Source organism: Rhizophagus irregularis, chromosome 13, assembly GCF_026210795.1.
Source record: "Rhizophagus irregularis chromosome 13, complete sequence".
Classification (NCBI taxonomy): domain Eukaryota; kingdom Fungi; phylum Glomeromycota; class Glomeromycetes; order Glomerales; family Glomeraceae; genus Rhizophagus; species Rhizophagus irregularis.
The window spans coordinates 2017980-2036829 of record NC_089441.1 but is presented as its reverse complement, the minus strand read 5'-3'; the positions used below and the strand labels follow the sequence as shown (position 1 = coordinate 2036829).

Here is an 18850-nt window from a genome sequence, read left to right as displayed (position 1 = left end):
ATTATAGTTGTATTACAATTTATTAAGCGATACATCATTCTTGATATTAGAGTTCCACTACTGCATAGCAATTGATTATCTAAACGTCACGGCAGATTTATGAAATACCCCAAAATTTGTCCGTCATGTCAAATTAAATAAATATTTAACAGTATTTAGTCACCACTCACCAAATTTTTATTTAAGTCCCCAAATTTATTAGAAAATTGAGCAATGAGACCAGAAAACTTTTTTGTACCCCAAATCTTGCGTCTAACCAATTTTCCCACTATCTAACCAAATTTTTCCAGTGTTAACATTTTTTAGGGAAAATGCTTAATTGATATCACATGTTTCTGTAAGTCAATTAGAGGGCGCTACCAAATTTCATAAATTCGAGATTATGTTTAATATTATTACTTAACGGTATGAATTTATTTTTCGGTATTAAAAAAAAAAACAAAAAAAATCGGTTTTGAAAAAAAAAACTGAAAAAAAAAAATAGATTTGATCTTGGTTTAAAAAATTTCAAACATCCTGTTGCAGCTGATCGCGCAAAGATTTTATCTAACCAATTCGAAAGTTTAGTTATTGTTTAACCTATTATTATAAATCTTCCGAAAAAACAAATGTAACAATAAATAAATCTAATTTTATTACGTCATATTATCATAATAAATAAGTACATTAGTAGTACAAACTATCTATAAAGAGTATTCAATCCTATACTAGGTAAACAATCTCCAAAATCTGTCGAAATTAGATTTGCGGAATTTGGACTTTTAAGATTTTGAAATGGCTAAGAATCTAATGATAATTACATTATTAGTAAACTTAATGTGAAATGGTATGACTTAATGCCTGTAAAAAAAAAAGTCGATCCATTTTCTATATTCCATCTTTTTTCCATAAAAGTCTCAAATTAATAACCTTATATGTAATATTATGTATCATGAAATTTATCAAATTATTTTTCATTTTCCGTGAATGGATCCGTGAAAGGCTCAGTCTTTACAGAAATAACGGGTAAATTTTTTTATAGAGCTTTAGAAATCATTTTTTTACTGTGTACAAATCTATCTTTTTGACATGAGGTCATTTGATATAGATGCATGAACAAGGATATAACGTATGGGTATTAACTACCAAATTAGTCGAACTAATACAATGTCAATTATGTCAATTCATGAATTTCAACTGTCAATCTAAGATACTATCCATAAATAGATTTCAATTCAAAATTCATTATTATCTATTTATCGATATAATTAGATTTATCGATATAATTAACAATTATCTATCGAATCTAAAAATTACTTAACTTTCAGTATGATGTAATTATATAACAAAAAGTTTATAATAAGGATACTTTTCTCAAATTTTTGTTTCTCTATTGAATTTTTTACGCTTTTTTTTTTCACTTTAAAAATTTTCTTCTTAATTTTCTTCTTAAAAAAATTTAAAAAATTTCAAATTTTTACAAAATGCCAAAACGAAAATATGCTACTAGAAGTTTTACGAAAAATAAAGAATCTCAAGTATCAAATAGTGACAAAGAAAGCCCAGATAAACCTATAAAGCGAAAATTTACCAAATCGTATATCAAAGAGTCAGATGACGATCAAGAAACAACATCGACTTCTAAAACTATAACGGCGGAAGGTAATTATACAAAATATGTTTGTCATATTAAATATATAAAAAATCAACGTCTTATTATATCGCTTTCTTTGTTCTTATAGAGAATCCTCAAAGTAGTAAAGGTAGTAAATCATCTTCTAAACGAAAATTTACCAAATCGGATATCAAAGAGTCAGATGACGATCAAGAAACATCGACTTCTTCTAAAACTATTACGGCGGAAGGTAATTATCCAAAATATGTTTGTTATATTAAATATATAAAAAATCAACGTCTTATTATATCGCTTTCTTTGTTCTTATAGAGAAAACTCAAAGTAGTAAAAGTAGTAAATCACCTACTAAGCGAAAATTTACTAAATCGGATATCAAAGAGTCAGATGACGATCAAGAAACATCGACTTCTTCTAAAACTATTACGGCGGAAGGTAATTATCCAAAATATGTTTGTCATATTAAATATATAAAAAATCAACGTCTTATTATATCGCTTTCTTTGTTCTTAGCTCAAAGTAGTAGTAAAAGCAGTGAATCACCTTCTAAATATATTAAATCGTATAATGGAAAAAAGCAAAGTAAGTGGCTTGTTTACCAACTTGATAATCACCGGTAAAGATATTCATCACATACAATTACTATGATTTAACAGAATACAATGAAAGTACGCCAACCTTAGAATCCTCTGATGATGAGCAACGTTCCGGGACTACGCCGATCTTACCATCTGATCAACGTTCCGGAAATGATGATAACGAACGACGTTCTAGGTCTACGCCATCAGTTGATAATTTGGCAATTGATGATTTTCATAAATTGCCAGCTTATACTAGCGACGATAAAATTCTTAAAAATTGTGAAAAGATTTTAATCAAACAAATGAACCAGATTCGTGCGTTGTATGACATACAGAAAGCAACGAACGAAAAAGTTACGTGGATTCAAAAACAAATGAAAGTAAGGAACAGCAGACAAAAAAACATTAACCTAAGTGAAAAGGTTTTTGGAGTAAGTATAACATCGTTATATTACATGATATTTTAAGTAAAAATTTTTACAACATCGTTATATTACGATCTTTTTAATATGATTGCCATTGTTATTAGGATGGATATAATTTTGTGTGCGCCGCGTTTTTTCCCGATAACTTATGGCCAACTTTCTTGGACTTCAAAAATTCGTTGGAGGGTTGGCTGGAAAAAAATTATCCTAATTATATTAAAGAATTAGGACAGGGGGAGTGGATAAATAATTTTAGTGGCAAACACTATACCCTGGTAATTAACATTAATTATCGGTATGTTTAAATGTATTTAATTATCGTTATATTTAATTTTAAATATTTATTTCTTTTATAGCTTTTGCGAAGAATGAAAGATTTGAGAGGAATTGGCGTCTCGGCAGTAAAAAATGCCATCTCAAAAGAATTTAATTTGTCAGTAGTGGGCGGCAGTAAACGAAAAAATTTAAAAGCCATTTCGGATTGGAAGAAGTCAAAACAAGTTGAAGTTTGTTATAATAAACTTTATGATGATGAGGTGGCGATAGATAATATTGCTAAACGAGCTTTTCCCTCTACTACCGACGAATTAATGCTTCACCATAATTATGTATACACCGCATCGGTTGCAGATATTATTTTAAACCCAAATTATCCCGGTATTGAAGTTTCCAAAAAACCTTTGGAAAAACGATATAAAAAATTTAAGGTATAATCGGTTGAATTTTCATCGTTATTTAGCATTTTTATTAAAATTTATCAAATTAATATTTTAGGAGCTACTTGAAAATAAGGGAAGTTTTGAACTTAGTGATGCTAACGCGATATTGGAAAAGGAAAAGGAAACGCCGGAGTTTATAAAGAAAAAGCGGATTATTGATGATGAAGAAGTGGAAGATATAGAAAATGAAGTAAATGAAGTGGAAGAAGCACCCGGTGATGATAATAATGATGATTACTATGACTTTTTATTTGCTAGTGACTGGTAATTATTGGTTTGATTTATTCATTATTTCTGTAATTAATATGATGGTTGTGTTAAGTGCTAAATTATTATATATTTTTACAGAGTACAAATTTATCTCCTTAACGTTATATAGCGTTCTGTTTTTTTAAGTTGCGATAAAGAAAAGTAAAAAATTGATTCGGGTTTTTTATATTACGATCAGGAGTTATGTTTAGAAGTTCCACGACTTTATAAGTCTACAATTTAAGAAAGTGGTTCAACAATTAAAAGCTCAAAAGGAATTTCAACAACTATATTAGACTTTGACCCTTCTGATTCTTCTAAAAAATCTCCCCTAATTCTAATTGAACAAACTCCTATTATAGAAAAGGAAACATAAATACCCGATCATTACTATCTTCTATATGGCTTAACGTTATATGACACTTAAACTTCCCCTCCTCATTTCATCATATAATAATTTTATGATTTAGTTTTTTTCTATTTTATATGGCTCATCGTTATATAGCGTTTTGTTAACTTTCATCCTATAATAATTTTACAATTATTAGTTTGTTCTCTTTTATATGGCTTAACGTTATATAACGTTCTGTTAAACACTTAAACTTCCCCTCATTTCATCATATATGATTAAGTTTTTTCTATTTTATATGGCTCATCGTTATATAGCGTTTTGTTAACCTTCCCCCCCCCTTTATAATTATTATTTTTTATGTATTTTTTCAAATTTACAGATCTCGATTTATGGGACTAATTATAAGTTTATTTACATTAAATAAATTATAAGATTGAATATTTCTCGTTATTATGCAGCCATTACGTCATATAGATTAATTATCACATGTTTACTATGCTTTCATATCTAATACGCAGTTCGGTGATATTTATCATGTGACATTTTCATCAATATATATCTCCCAAAAAAATTTCCTGATGAACCACTAATAATATAATAATATAATTAATTTAATTATAATAGATATATTTTTTTAAACACCTATTGGTTTCAGTTTTCTAATAATTCTTGTACATTACCATAATAATAATATATTTACAGTCTTGAACATCAATTAGATAAAGAAAGAAAAAAAATCCTTATTGATTTTGTGTTTTAAAATTCTTTGTGAAATATAAAATTTAAAATTAACATAAAATTTCTACTTATAAATTATGAGATTTTATTGATGGTTTTAAAGATATGTAAGTCGGTTAGTCGATACTTTTATGAGGGATGCTTATTTAAATGGATAAGCTAAAAAAGTCTGTCGGTAGTTTAAAATCGTGTACGTGACGTTAGTCTCCATGGTTATTTCACGGATCAACCCCGATCCAATTATTCGTTGTGATGGTCAATGATATTTAAATACTTGAAAATTCACTAAATTTGATAATTGATTAGATATGACGTGATCAAATGTATTTATTAAATTTTTATATTTTGAATAGTTATTGTTTAATTTCCTTTTTTAGCTACTTGAAATACTTCGTAATCTTCTATTACAATAGTTTCTGGAATACCTATATCAGGATACCAATCTCTATTATTATAATTATAATTCAAATTATTGGAATTAGGAAAGTTTAAATTACCCATATCTGGTCCATAATTATTATTACAATAAACAGCATAACGTGAATCATTTACATAACCGAATTTTGCAGTGGAAATATTTGGACCATCTATAAAATTAAATAAAAAACTTTCTGAAGTATTTTTATAACCACAGTTTCCACCCCAATCAAGCGGATTGTACCCTCCTATTAATTGTGCTGAACCTTGAATTTTTGCTACCCAAATAGTAGCTCCCTTATTGTCTGAATTTCTATGAAAAGAATTAGCATCAAATCCGTCCTGACTCGCACGATATAATAATTTAAAATTGTAAGGAAGAATTCTTTTATTATAATGTGAATAATCTTTGTTATCAATCCATGAAGCGAAAAGAAGGATATGATCTAATTCGATTAAGGTTGAGTCAAGTTTTAAATAAGATTTTCTTGAAGGTATTACATTAAACTTGGGCTTTATATTAGGAACTATGTAAAATTCCAAAAGATCATAAATTAAATTTTGAGGTAAGATTTCTTTATAATTATAAACTTTGTAAAAGAAATCTTCAGGTTCAATATCATAAAATCTAATTAATGGAATAAATCTATTTAATGATATTTCAATATTTGTGATATCCTCTTTGCTCCATTTTGTTGGATCGTTCGTCATATCTTGTTGAGCGAAAGACCATTTTAATAAACTCTCCCAAATTTCAACTTCATCCATATATAAATCATCTTGTTTTATCAATAATTCTAATAATGGAGCCTTTAAATTAATAAATTTATCTGAATTAACTAAAACTTTGGGATTCGCACAAATTTTTTTGATAAAAAAATCCCATAAATCCGTGAATGTTTCATGATGATAAACAATTTCAAGAATAACGGTTTGATTTTGGTATAAAAATTCCGTTTGATGCTTAATCAAATATTCTTGAATGTAAGAAATTAATGGTTGAATATTAAGTTCATCTACTGCTATCAACAGTTTCAATGTGTCAGGTCCTTGTAAATTCTTTAATTCAATATTACCACAATAGATAAACCTTAAAAAATAATAATATTTTAGATACGTATTATTTTCTTTTAAAAAGAATGAAAACATTTTTTTTTTATTATAAAATGTTATATATTATTACCTGAGAATAATACTCAATAATTTCGCTTCAATATTCGGTTTTCTTAAAATAAATTTTCCATCTTTTTTCTCGGCCCATTCATTAGAAAACGCAGTACGAAAATATTGTGATCTAACGCATAAAATATTTGAATGAGCATGTATTTCTTTAACATTCGGTTCTTCTCCAGCATAAATGATAACATCGTATCCTAATTCTGTTTCAAAAAGTTTTTCGTAATCATTTGATAAACATGTCCAAAATTTTGAAGACATAGTTGTTATTCTTTAAGAAGTACCAAGTGTGATGATGATCATGTTTCAAAGCAAGTATTTAATATAATAGGATCTGCAGGCAATTATTGCCATATTACTTAATTTGTGATTATTCTAGTAGTACATAGTCATGTTTTTTTTTCTTGCAATAGTTTAGTTGAGTGGAGTCGATCAAATTGTTAAATTTTTCATTTGTATTATGCAATATTACGTTATTTAATTTTATTTAATTAAAGATTCCCGATTTATATCGATCATCAACAAAAATTGTCATTGATTCTCGGAGAGCGACCCTTTTTTTTTTCAAAAATGTATTATGAGTCAAATTAATTCAATTTTAATATTGCTAAAATTATTATTACCGGAATAAATTGGTAAACAAAAATCAGCCATCAATCATATATTATTACTAAGCATGCATATCTATTAATTACCTGTTTCTAGGAAATCCTTTGGGGTAACAAATCCTCAGCCATATTATTCGATTTGTATAATTCATACATTTGGTCGATAAAGTAAGTTCTGTTTATTTGTTGTAAACCAATGCACGACCTATAACCTTGCTGCAACCAATCAAACTTAAAATATTAATGGGATGTATTTACTGTACATCCTTATTAGTAGAATGGAAATTAATGACATAAGCTGGTAAAGTGTAATAAATCGGGTGAAAAATATTATCTTACCTCAAAAAAATAATCAACTATTACAGATACGAGACGCAATCGGCATAAGTTTTGATTTCTTCGTTTTGTTACTTACAATTTTTCTGCTTCTTTTCACATTTTTTTTTTTAAATGTTCCTATTTACTATTAGCAATGTTTTCTATTTTAAAACGAAAATTCATTATGTAATTAATCAGTTTGCAAGTCTAGAAGTAGTTTCATTGCAAAAGCAGATCAAAAACGATCTTCAACTTTCAACTTCGCATGTCGTTATTTCTGATGATCCACGACGTATTTGGCTAAACTTAATCCGACTTGATTTATTGAAGAAGATAATTGACGTGGTTAACATGTGAAATGTGTATCACAATTAAATAATCTGTAGGTGAATTGTACTAGGCCTGAATCAAGGAATTAGACAGTTGTAGCAACAAGTACATTCCGAAAGTCTGAGAAAACAAGGAAGGTACCAGGGTACGTCGGAACTCATATTGTATAGTGATATATAGAACGTACTTCTGTAATAGTTTATTTTGTATATTTTCATAATTACTCTTAACGTTTAATTATTTATTTAATCAATAATAACATTAAATTTTTACCAATTATATTATTATAGGAATCGGAAATTGTACAGAAATAATTTCTTAGTCTTTACTGCATTAATGAAGGTTCAATTTATAAGTTACATATACAATATTTCAAAACATAGTTGAATTTGAGACATACTGTAATAATTAATATTTCTGCAATTTATTATTCCGCATTTTTTCTATACATAATTGGCTACTATGATTATAATGTGATCTACTAGATTATTTCGGGCGCTCGGCCTTAATTACGTAAAATATTTCATGAATTATAAAAATTATTTGATTTTTAATAAATTTATATTCCATTTTTTTTATTACCATATTCACATCAGAAAACGCAGTATGGAAGGATTGAGCATGAATCTCTTTAAAATAAATTATTGGGTAACATTTCCGAAACGGCAATATTTTTTTTTAAGTAAAAAACCATATGAAATTCTATAAGCGATATCATAATTTATTCGCAAAGTTTTGTTATTTATTGTAAATTTCGCAGTTATGATTAATTCTATAATTCCCTGTCGCACTAAGTGTCACTCATGTTAAATATTGCGAGTGATTAGCTGAGTTTATAAATGACCGGGTATCTTCGTTTACTTATTTCCCGGTCTCATATAGATAGCCGGGAAATTACTAATTTTAGTTTACTGTAAAATAGTTAATATTTAATGGGTGACACACTCCAGGGGATTACCCATTTATTTCATGGGAAGGGGAACATTAGAGTTTTTCCCCTTCGGGAAAAAAACCCTATTATTCCCAACTCCCCATGAAATAAATAATACATATTTTTATCAAGAACAAATATATAAACATATTATTAATTTATATCCGGGTGTCCCATAAGATCATGATGCTAATAATTTTGCTCATATCCTGCATGTTACGTCATTTATTGCCGGAAATAAATGATATCCGGCAATAAACGATGTAATATGCCGAATATGATTAATCACCAGGATATAACCGTTATTACATTTATGATTGTCGTTCAACATTCATCTCCACATTGAATACTCCGCTATAATAAATAACATAGAAAGAAAATCAGAACAAGACGTTTTGTAATTATCATACAATGATGTTACTGGATAACTGGCTAAATTTTATAATTTGAATAATATTACAAATATTAATATATTACATATTTTTTACAAAAGTATACAAATATATATAATAATTAATGAATGAAGCGAGTAATTGATAATTAAAACATTAGTCGTGGTTTTATCAAGAAGAAACACTAACTTTAGTAGAATAATAAAATATTTAAAAAATTCTCATTTTATAACGAAAGCATTATAACATTAGAAGTTCTTCATAAAAAAAACCATTTTCATCCCCATATTTAACAGAATAAAAACAATGAACGTTCTAAAATTGTGTTATCAGTAAGCAATTATGAATTAATATCGAAAATCTCACTAATTTCGATTATGCTCTTATCAGTTAAAGTTTTCGTACGATAAGCGATTTTTGAAATCATTGTTTCTTCGGATATAATTGTATTTTTGCGAGTGAATCTACGTTTTAAAATTTTAAGAGACTTAGAGAAGAATTTTTTGGTTTTGTTAGGTGATTTATGTTGTTTAGGCCAGAATTCATTACCATCTAGTTTCTGGGCAATTTTTGCAGGATGAGAGTGATCATTCTGTGTAATAAATTCGGGGATGAATTTTTTATCAAAGATAGAAAAGTTAATAGTAGTTTGCATATCAATGAGAATTGCTAAAAAGAATTTTTATTTTTTTTTTGTTTTTTGCAAAAACAGCGCTTTCTTTTATAACAATTTCTTTTACTAATACTTGATTTTGTTCTTGCTAAAAAAGAAAACTTGGTTTCAAGCTTGTCAAGAAACTATTATCATTTCGAACAAAAACATAAATATTTGAGAGCTGCAAGTTGCAGCATTACAAACAAGTATATTATACGTTTAAAAAAATCAATTAGGAGGTTCGCGTTAGAATGATCATGTAGATTTTTCCTTTTTGAATAATTCCGACCAGAATTACACGTTACTCTTGCTAGCCTGCTGAGATCAACGTTGCCGATCTGCTCGGGTCCCGGTCAAAGTTCAAGTCTCAATGTAATCGTTTTCGAGACAATTAAATAAAATAACCAGATAAAGCGAATAAAGGTGAGATTAATTGATCAATTATATTGTTAATCGCATTATCAACCTTTATTCATATTATACTTGTGTATAATTTGTATAGTTAAAAATATTTCGTTAAATCACGTTACTTGAATTATATTTTTTTGTTAGCTTGTCGTGTAATTGTTTCATAGGTGCGTCCTGATTCCTTTACTGGTAGTGGTTTAGGAATAGACTAGGTTTTATATAATTAGAAATTAGGGTCCGTCGAGTCTTTACTGATGGAAAATAGATTATATGTTGAACGTTCTTTACTTGTATCGAACTATGTTCTTTTGCCAGTCTTACCGACTTCACATAAAATAAATAAATAATTATATTTTTTTGTTAAAAAAGATACATTAAATTAAATTAAAACACAAATTTAAAAATTATCAGTATAGCTTTCTTAAAAAAACTTTTTTTTTGCATTAAAATTTATAACGCTTTATATTTGGATTATTTGGATTATTAATATTTAAATATAATTGAAGAGGTAAATGTTCGAAGATATTATTTTCATAATTTTTAGTAAAAATATATGTGTGTATTCGAAAAACCTCTTCGGATTACTAATGAAGAAGAATTAAATTGTACTAACAGGCTCACTTGTAAATTAATTTTATAATTTGTAATTTGTAATTTTTGTGCAAATCTTTTAACGAATACTAAGCAAGTAAAATGCTTCTGTTAGTTAATACTTTGTTTAAGCAAAAGAAAAACAATCTTTTGTTGAAAATTTTTACACAATATTTTACTGCCTTATTACTTGGAATACTTCATAATTTTCTACTATAAAATTTGCCGGAATATCTATGCAAGGATACAACGTCCCATAAGTATTATAAGACCACTTATTAGAACCTCGGCAAAATAAATTACCTGTATATGGCCCATAATTATTATAACAGAAAATAGCATGATTTGTATCATTAACATAACCTAATTTTGCAGTAGAAATATCTTTTCCATCCGTAAAATTAAATAGAAAACTGTCTGCAGTATTTTTCCAAGTGCCATTTCCACTCAAGTCATTCCAATCAAGTGGATTATACCCTCCAATTAATTGTGTTGAGCCTTGAATATTTGCTACCCAAATAGTAGCTCTTTTATTGTCACAATTTCTATGAAAAGTCTCACCATCAAATCCATCTCTGCTTGAACGATATAATAATTTAAATTCATAGGGGAACTCATTTTTATCATAAGAGGAATCCTTTTTATCAATCCATGAAGCAAATAAAGGAATGTGTTTTGATTCAATTAAGGTTGAATCAAGTTTAAATTTCGAGTTTAGTTTTCTTGAAGATGCTACATTAGCTTTGGGTTTCATATTAGGAACTATATGAAATTCTAAAAGATTATGAATTAAATCCTGAGGCAATATTTCTTTATAGCAATAAACTTTGTAAAAGAAATCTGTGGGTTCAATATCATAAAATCTAATTAGAGGAATGAATCTAAGTAGTGACCTTTCAATCTTTGCAATATCTTCCTTACTCCATTTTGTTGTATCATTTATTATATTTTGTTGAGCAAAACACCATTTCAATAAACCTTCCCAAATTTTAATTTCATCCATACTTAAGTCATCTCGTTTTAATAATAATTCCAATAAAGGAGCTTTTAAATTGATAAATTTATCTGAATTAAATAAAATTTCAGGTTCTTCGCAAATTTTTTCGAGACAAAATTTCCATAAATCCGTAAAAGTTTCATGTTGATAAACAGTTTCAAGAATACCAGTTGGATTTTGATGCAAAAATTCAGTTTGATGTTCAATCAAATATTCTTGAATATAATACACCAATTGTTGAATATTAAGTTCGTCAACTGCTATCAAAAGTTTTAATACATCAGGACCTTGTAAATTCTTTAATTCAATATTTCCACAATAAATAAATCTAACGTTAAAGATAATTAATCATTATTAATAAATATAGTATTAAATAATAAATGTCAAGGAAAACTAATATGTAAATTACCTAAGAATGATATTAAATAAGTGAGACGAAATATTTGGTTTCTTTAAAATAAATTTCCCATCTTTTTTCTCAGCCCATTCATTAGAAAATGCAGAACGAAAATATTGAGACCTGATACACAAAATATTAGAATGAGCATGAATTTCTTTAACATTTGACTCTTCCCCAGCATAAATGATAACATCATATCCTAATTCTGTTTCAAAAAGTTTTTCATAATCACTAGATAACTCTGTCAAAAATTTTGAAAACATTGTTTAAAATGATGAAAAAAAATCGGAATGTAATACAATTTAATCAAATATTTGTACTACAAGTTAATGCAGTTGGGCTAAAATTATGCATCCGTAAACATATCGGATATATAATAAATTGGCGCTAAATATAAAAATGATATTATTTAATAAAATGGCGTTTGTAATTAATTACATTTCTTTTTTTTTTATAATGTAATTATTCAAATATCATAGAATTAAAGTACTAAAGACATCCCGTCTTACATGAAACCTAGTCACAAGGGTTCTTAATATATTATGAACCTTTTTATTAATTTATGAAGCAAAAATGTGTAGAATAAATGATTTAACGAGCGTTAAATCATGTTTAATTTTAAATTTGGTTAAATTAGTTGTATTGTATATTTAATGATAACTGTGCTAAACATTTAATTGTGAATTAAATCTTGTGGCAAGATGTTCTTATAAACGAGACCTGAATATTTAATAATTAAATTAAGAAACTGAATACGATGTCCGATTAGACCAGAAAATTTATTGATACGAAAACCTGGTATAATAAAAGCATATTTGTATGACGGCATGGTCATTTTAATAAAGAACATAAATCAACCACCACGTGGAATTATTTATTTAATAATTTCATGGCGTCCAAAAGACCCAAAGAACTACCTAGAAAAAGAAAAATCATTTCATTAGAGAAATTTTTCAACAGAGAAGGGAGGGGAACAGGTATTACATTCTCCTTTATTTGTGAATCTTCGTTTGTATTGAATTTTTTTTTATAATTTTTTTTTTAACAAGAAAGTTATTATATGTATGACTTATAATTATGAGATTTACTTGTTTAAACGGTGTACGAGCTTAAAATTCGATATAACGAGGTTTTCTTATGTTAAAATCGGGACATGTTGAAATTTGAAATCTAACATAATTATTTGGGTGAGAGTAAATTCCATTTCCATTATAATCATTTGATAAATTCTGGTGTAATAAAAAATTTGATTCTTAAATTAATATGACTTTTATTAAATAGAAACTTTTACCGCTGGATATCTGATTAAATATAACTGAATGTTCTGAATAACAAAGGAGAAAACCATTGTCGATAATATTTTTCTGGGATGTGATTATAATTACTTTATAGGTGTTTTTTTGAATTATTACAATATTTCTGCAATATTTTATAACCACGTACAATCTCCTTTTTTCCTGTTTTTAAAGTTGCTACACGATATGCCACCAAAAAAGAGAGAAGACAAAATAGGACCGTTGGTAAAAGAATTAAGTTGTCAAATGACACCACAGCTCATGTTCTATTAAACAAAGAGATAAGTTATCATTTATGCTAAGGAATATGGAATAATTAAAGCTATCACTGTTTAATTTTTTGACAAGATCATGACCCACAAACTCGAGAATAAGATAACAATTCAAGTTGAAGGAAGGTAAAAAATTTCAGGAGTCCCCTCGTCAAATTTAAACATACCTTTAGTAGAAAAATGGTGATGTTATTAAAGATACAGGAATAAAGTAGAAGCAGCTAAGAATTTCATTTACCGTTTTATGTGACATTACAAGAAGCCATTCAAGGAGATGAAGAAAAAAGACGAGAGATTTAATTTACCGAAAGAAATACCTCAAGTTGAGTCATAAACAAAAAGTAATCAGGTATTCAGATTGTGATACAAAAAAAAGGATTCTTTCGGTGGAGTGATTGCAAATGGTAACAACAAAAATGGAGATGTTTTCGGAGGAGTGTATGATAGAGGTTCAATAAAAGAAAAAACAACTAATTATTAGTAAATTTAGTTTTATTTAGATTATTAAGTAGCTAGGCGCATATCATTTTACTTTATTGTATGTATAGATGTATATTTTCAAATGTTTATGTCGTTGAGAAAGTTACCTTCGAGTTATAGGTTAAAAAAAAAAAATAATTTTAGCAGCTATCGTTAGTGGATCTGAGACGTTCAATAATACGACATGAACGAATAAAACTAGTAGCTTACTAAACAAGTTCAGTCTTTAATTTGATGAAAGAAAAATCAATTTATGATAAATTTATAAATTTGATATCATACTTTTATAAAGAGCTGAACAGTTCGCTTTATTATTTAATTAATACTAAATAAACATTTTCAGTATGAATGATTATGACAATACATGTTGTGGCTCATAATGGATACATTTAATTTATTTTTTAATTACTTGAAATACTTCATAATTCTCCACCATAAAGCTTTCTGGAATGCCTATCTTAGGATAGATTATACAAACACCAGCATCATAAAAATACCATTTATTAAATCCACTACAGAGGAAATCACCCATTTGTGGTCCTTGGCTACCATGACAATAAATAGCATTTACTGCATTATTATTGTTAACATAACTTAGTTTTGCAGTAGAAATATTTTTTCCATCTGTAATATGAAATAAAAAACTATCTGTAGTACTTTTCCAACCATATCCACACCAATCAAGTGGATTATATCCTCCAATTAATTGTGTTGTACCTTGAATTTTTGCTATCCAAATAGTAGCTCCTTTATTGTCACAATTTCTATGAAATGACGCAGCATCAAATCCATCTCTACTTGAACGATATAATAACTTTAATTCATAAGGAATATCATTTTTTTTATGAGGGGAATCTTTTCTATCAATCCATGAAGCAAACAGTGGAATATGATTTGATTCAATTAAGGTTGAATCAATTTTAAATTTTAAGTTTGGCTTTCTTGAAGGTGCTACATTAGTTTTAGGTTTCATATTAGGAACTATATGAAATTCTAAAAGATTATGAATTAAATCTTGAGGCAATATTTCTTTATAACAATAAACTTTATAAAAGAAATCTGCAGGGTTAATATCATAAAATCTAACCAAAGGAATAAACCTGTGTAACGACCTTTCAATTTTTGTAATATCATCTTTACTCCATTTCGTTGGATCATTTATCATATTTTGTTGAGCAAAACACCATTTTAATAAACCTTCCCAAATCTCAATTTCTTCCATATTCAAATCATCCCGTTTAATCAACATTTCTAATAATGGAGCCTTTAAATCAATAAATTTATCCGAATTAAATAAAATTTCAGGTTCTTCACAAATTTTTTCAAGACAAAATTCCCATAAATCCGTAAATGTTTCATGTTGATAAACAGTTTCAAGAATACCAGTTGGATTTTGATGCAAAAATTCAGTTTGATGTTCAATCAAATATTCTTGAATATAAGTAATCAATTGTTGAATATTAAGTTCATCAACTGCTATTAAAAGTTTCAATACTTCTGGACCTTGTAAATTTTTTAATTCAATATTTCCACAATAAATAAATCTAACGTTAAGGATAATTAATTATTAATAAATATAGTATTAAATAAATGTCAAAAAAATGTTAGTATGATAAATTACCTGAGAATAATATTAAACAAGTGAGGCGAAATATTTGGTTTTTTTAAAATAAATTTCCCATCTTTTTTTTCTGCCCATTCATTAGAAAATACAGAACGAAAATATTGAGACCTAATACATAAGATATTTGAGTGAGCATGAATTTCTTTTACGTTCGGCTCTTCTCCAGAATAAATGATTACGTCATATCCTATTTCTGTTTCAAAAAGTTTTTCATAATCACTAGATAACTCTGCCCAAAATTTTGAAGTCATTGTTTTGAATAATAAAATTGTTTTCAAATAACGATAAAAAAAATATGTAATATTTTGTTTTGGCGAATTTATATGAAGTTATGCAGTTAGGCTGAAAGGTCATGCCGTCATGCGCACTGTCAACAAAAATATCCTTTTCTGTCATGTGATTATTGTAGTACCGATTCCATATAAATAGTGATTCAGATTTTCTGAACGAAAAATATTCTTTGTTATCTATTACGATATTCTACAATATAGTAATAAACCTTATAAAATACTAAACATGTTAATATATAATGGTTTTTCAATTCAAAATAATTGCAACAGGACCATTTCCACATATTGTTAAATAATTAATATTGCATTGCTAAACTTTTATTTTTTTTTTTAAAAAAAAAAGAAAATTATATAAATATTATACATTTATATTTAAGAATGATTTTAAGAGTATAAAGTAAAACATTAATTTTTAAAATAAGATTTTCACTTTTCTGGACCTACTCATTAAATATACTGAAATTAGCAAATCCATCCCTATTACTAATAAATTTAAATTCATAAGGAATATATATTTTTATTATAGGAAACAAATGGAGGACGGAATGTGTTTTGATTCAATTAATGTAGCTTAGTTTTCTTGAAAGTGCCACATTAGTTTTGAATTTAATATTAGGAAATATATACAACACATAAGAGTATAATAAATACTTTAACTCAGTCTCTTTCTAACTTGCCAAAAATGCTAAGCCAAATACTAACACTGTATAATTAATTTTTTAATAAAATACATGACTAATTGATGTGACAAAGAAGCAACAATTTTATTTACAACTTACGAATTATAAGTGAATAAATCTTTAGGAGTATCGCCATATGTGCGAAAAATTTTTCGTTATATAGAAATTAATAGTGAATCAATATCAATAGGATTATAAATTACTGAATGTTATTAGAAAAATATTTCCAATGAAATAACTGCTATGATTAAATTATATTTAAGTTAATATATTCAGGGTAAAAAACGTAAAGCGTAAATAATAAATGAAATTACTTACAGAATGCCCGAATATATAAATGTACTACCTCTGAATTTAAAAACTTGGAAAAACATTACAAGTTTCATACAAAGCAAAAAATAAAATAATTTTAGTAATAATAATAGAAGCTTTCATGGTTAAAGACTTAAAGTATAATTATGATACAATTTTGCTTTTCTTTATGAAGTATTTTTCTTTTTTTTAAAAAATACAGATAAGGAACAATTTTATTTTATTATTCTACCAAAAGAGGAAATAAAACAATGTCTTGATGTGATGATATGTCGTCATCCGTGTATATAAAGTTGTCAGACAAACCCGATTTTTAACACAAAAATATTATAATAGAGGAACATCTTTTCATGCAAAATTTATTTATGCGTCAGATGACACAGGCCTACATTATCGACCCGATATTGCCCAATATTAAAATGCCTTACTTAAGTGCAATATATTTCATAATCATGAAAGCTTCTAGTCTTCTAGTATTATTACTGTTAAAATTATCTGTTTTCTCTATTTATTTGCATGCATTTGTTTAGGTACTATGAGATTTGTAAAGCATCTTTCTTAATTATTTTATTTAAATTTATTTATTATAAAAAAAGTAGAAACGTGGCATTTGATAACTTTACGTGATATTAGAGATTATAACGATCATGGACTCATGATGTAAAACAAAACATAAATCTAACTATATTTTCGGGCATATATTTTTACTTTTTATAATCTGAGTGTATTAATTTTAAATGTAATTTATTCATAGTGGCTGTATTTTCTACTAATAGCGTTCAGTAAGTTATAATTCTATTAATGCTTGAATTTTTTTACCATCTAAAAACTAATTAACTACTTATTTTTAGTATTAAATTTCACACATGACGATGTTTTTACAAGTTTTTTAATATATTATTTGTAAGTATAAACAATATTGCTTACTTTTGTAATATTTATTTAATTTGTTGAAATTTATTACAAATAATATATGTTCAAATATGGTTATTGGTATAGGTAAGTTTTAAATAGGTATTAATAATTTCTCTTATTAGTACATGCAATAACTAACATGTACACACATTTAGGAGGAAGATTTTATGTCCCTATTAAAGGTCTTGGTGAAATTCCTTTTAATTGTGATTTTAAATAATACAATTGCCAGAGAATGTTAAAATGCTTGCAAAGCAAGATTTATAAGTTACACTTTTGGTTTTGTCTTATACGCTTTTCTTTTATTATTCATTCTTTATTATTTGTTTCTTTATTATTTGTTTCTAAGATTACTTACTTGACGTACTAATTAAGAGAATTTTTGAAAAATTACAAAGAAATTTATTCGTCTTGTATGTAAAAATAAGTGTAAACTTTTATGAATATGTATTTCCTACTTTTATTCCATTTTATTGACATAAATATAATATTTGATTCTCCATTGATATATAATAACATGATTATATTCTAAAAAGTTTTGATATTTCCAAAAATCGGTAGTATTTTAAGGCATGTTTTTAAGAACGCAAAATTCTGAAACCTTAACCAGCAACTGCACCTCACAATGACAAAATTATTCTTGAAGATACATATGACAATAAATACTCCCTCATTAATAAAAAAATGTTTATAATAACAGCACTATGGATCGCCGTAATTTCTACTTTAACGCTACTATGCATAACGGTACCGTATCTTTTGATCCATAAAATTTGGTTTTTTTAGTATATATTGTTCTCACATCCTATTTCTATTCCAAGCAAGTTTTTCGTAATCATCAAAAATTTTGATACCATTTTTGAAAAATTCGTACGATTTTACGATTATAGTAAATTCTTGTATATCTTTTTTGCGTGACATCACCGGATTTTCCTACCAACAATGTAAGGTTAGAACCTTTGTTGATCGATTGGATGGTGCGAATCAAATATTATTTCTAATAAAAAACTGACCATGTGATGATTACAAATGAGTAAAATGACGATGTGTACATAACCATCGCCTCTTAAAAAAGGAATATTG

General features: G+C 26.9%; 4 protein-coding genes across 4 annotated transcripts; 2 read left to right on the top strand and 2 right to left on the bottom strand.

Annotated features, from left to right (window-relative positions):
• Window positions 1-1463: 1463 nt before the first annotated feature.
• OCT59_005025 (uncharacterized protein) lies at window positions 1464-3962 on the top strand (the record flags this gene model as incomplete). Its single annotated transcript, XM_066138107.1, has 9 exons — window positions 1464-1641; window positions 1722-1844; window positions 1925-2047; window positions 2126-2194; window positions 2269-2624; window positions 2723-2893; window positions 2975-3325; window positions 3393-3601; window positions 3836-3962. The coding sequence occupies 9 exons, from the start codon at window positions 1464-1466 to the stop codon at window positions 3960-3962; spliced, it is 1707 nt and encodes a 568-aa protein (XP_065997289.1).
• A 3365-nt stretch (window positions 3963-7327) lies between these two features.
• Window positions 7328-7912, top strand: OCT59_005024 (uncharacterized protein; the record flags this gene model as incomplete). Its single annotated transcript, XM_066138106.1, has 3 exons — window positions 7328-7487; window positions 7619-7670; window positions 7816-7912. The coding sequence occupies 3 exons, from the start codon at window positions 7328-7330 to the stop codon at window positions 7910-7912; spliced, it is 309 nt and encodes a 102-aa protein (XP_065997288.1).
• Window positions 7913-9188: 1276 nt separating this feature from the next.
• Window positions 9189-9503, bottom strand: OCT59_005023 (uncharacterized protein; the record flags this gene model as incomplete). Its single annotated transcript, XM_025330054.2, has 1 exon — window positions 9189-9503. One exon carries the CDS (start codon window positions 9501-9503, stop codon window positions 9189-9191), a length of 315 nt encoding a protein of 104 aa, XP_025185852.2.
• A 4795-nt stretch (window positions 9504-14298) lies between these two features.
• Window positions 14299-15914, bottom strand: OCT59_005022 (uncharacterized protein). Its single transcript, XM_025324480.2, has 2 exons — window positions 15568-15914; window positions 14299-15490 (listed from the first exon to the last, which is right to left on the bottom strand). The coding sequence occupies exons 1-2, from the start codon at window positions 15819-15821 to the stop codon at window positions 14341-14343; spliced, it is 1404 nt and encodes a 467-aa protein (XP_025185851.1). The 5' UTR covers window positions 15822-15914; the 3' UTR covers window positions 14299-14340.
• Between the last annotated feature and the right edge of the window lie 2936 nt (window positions 15915-18850).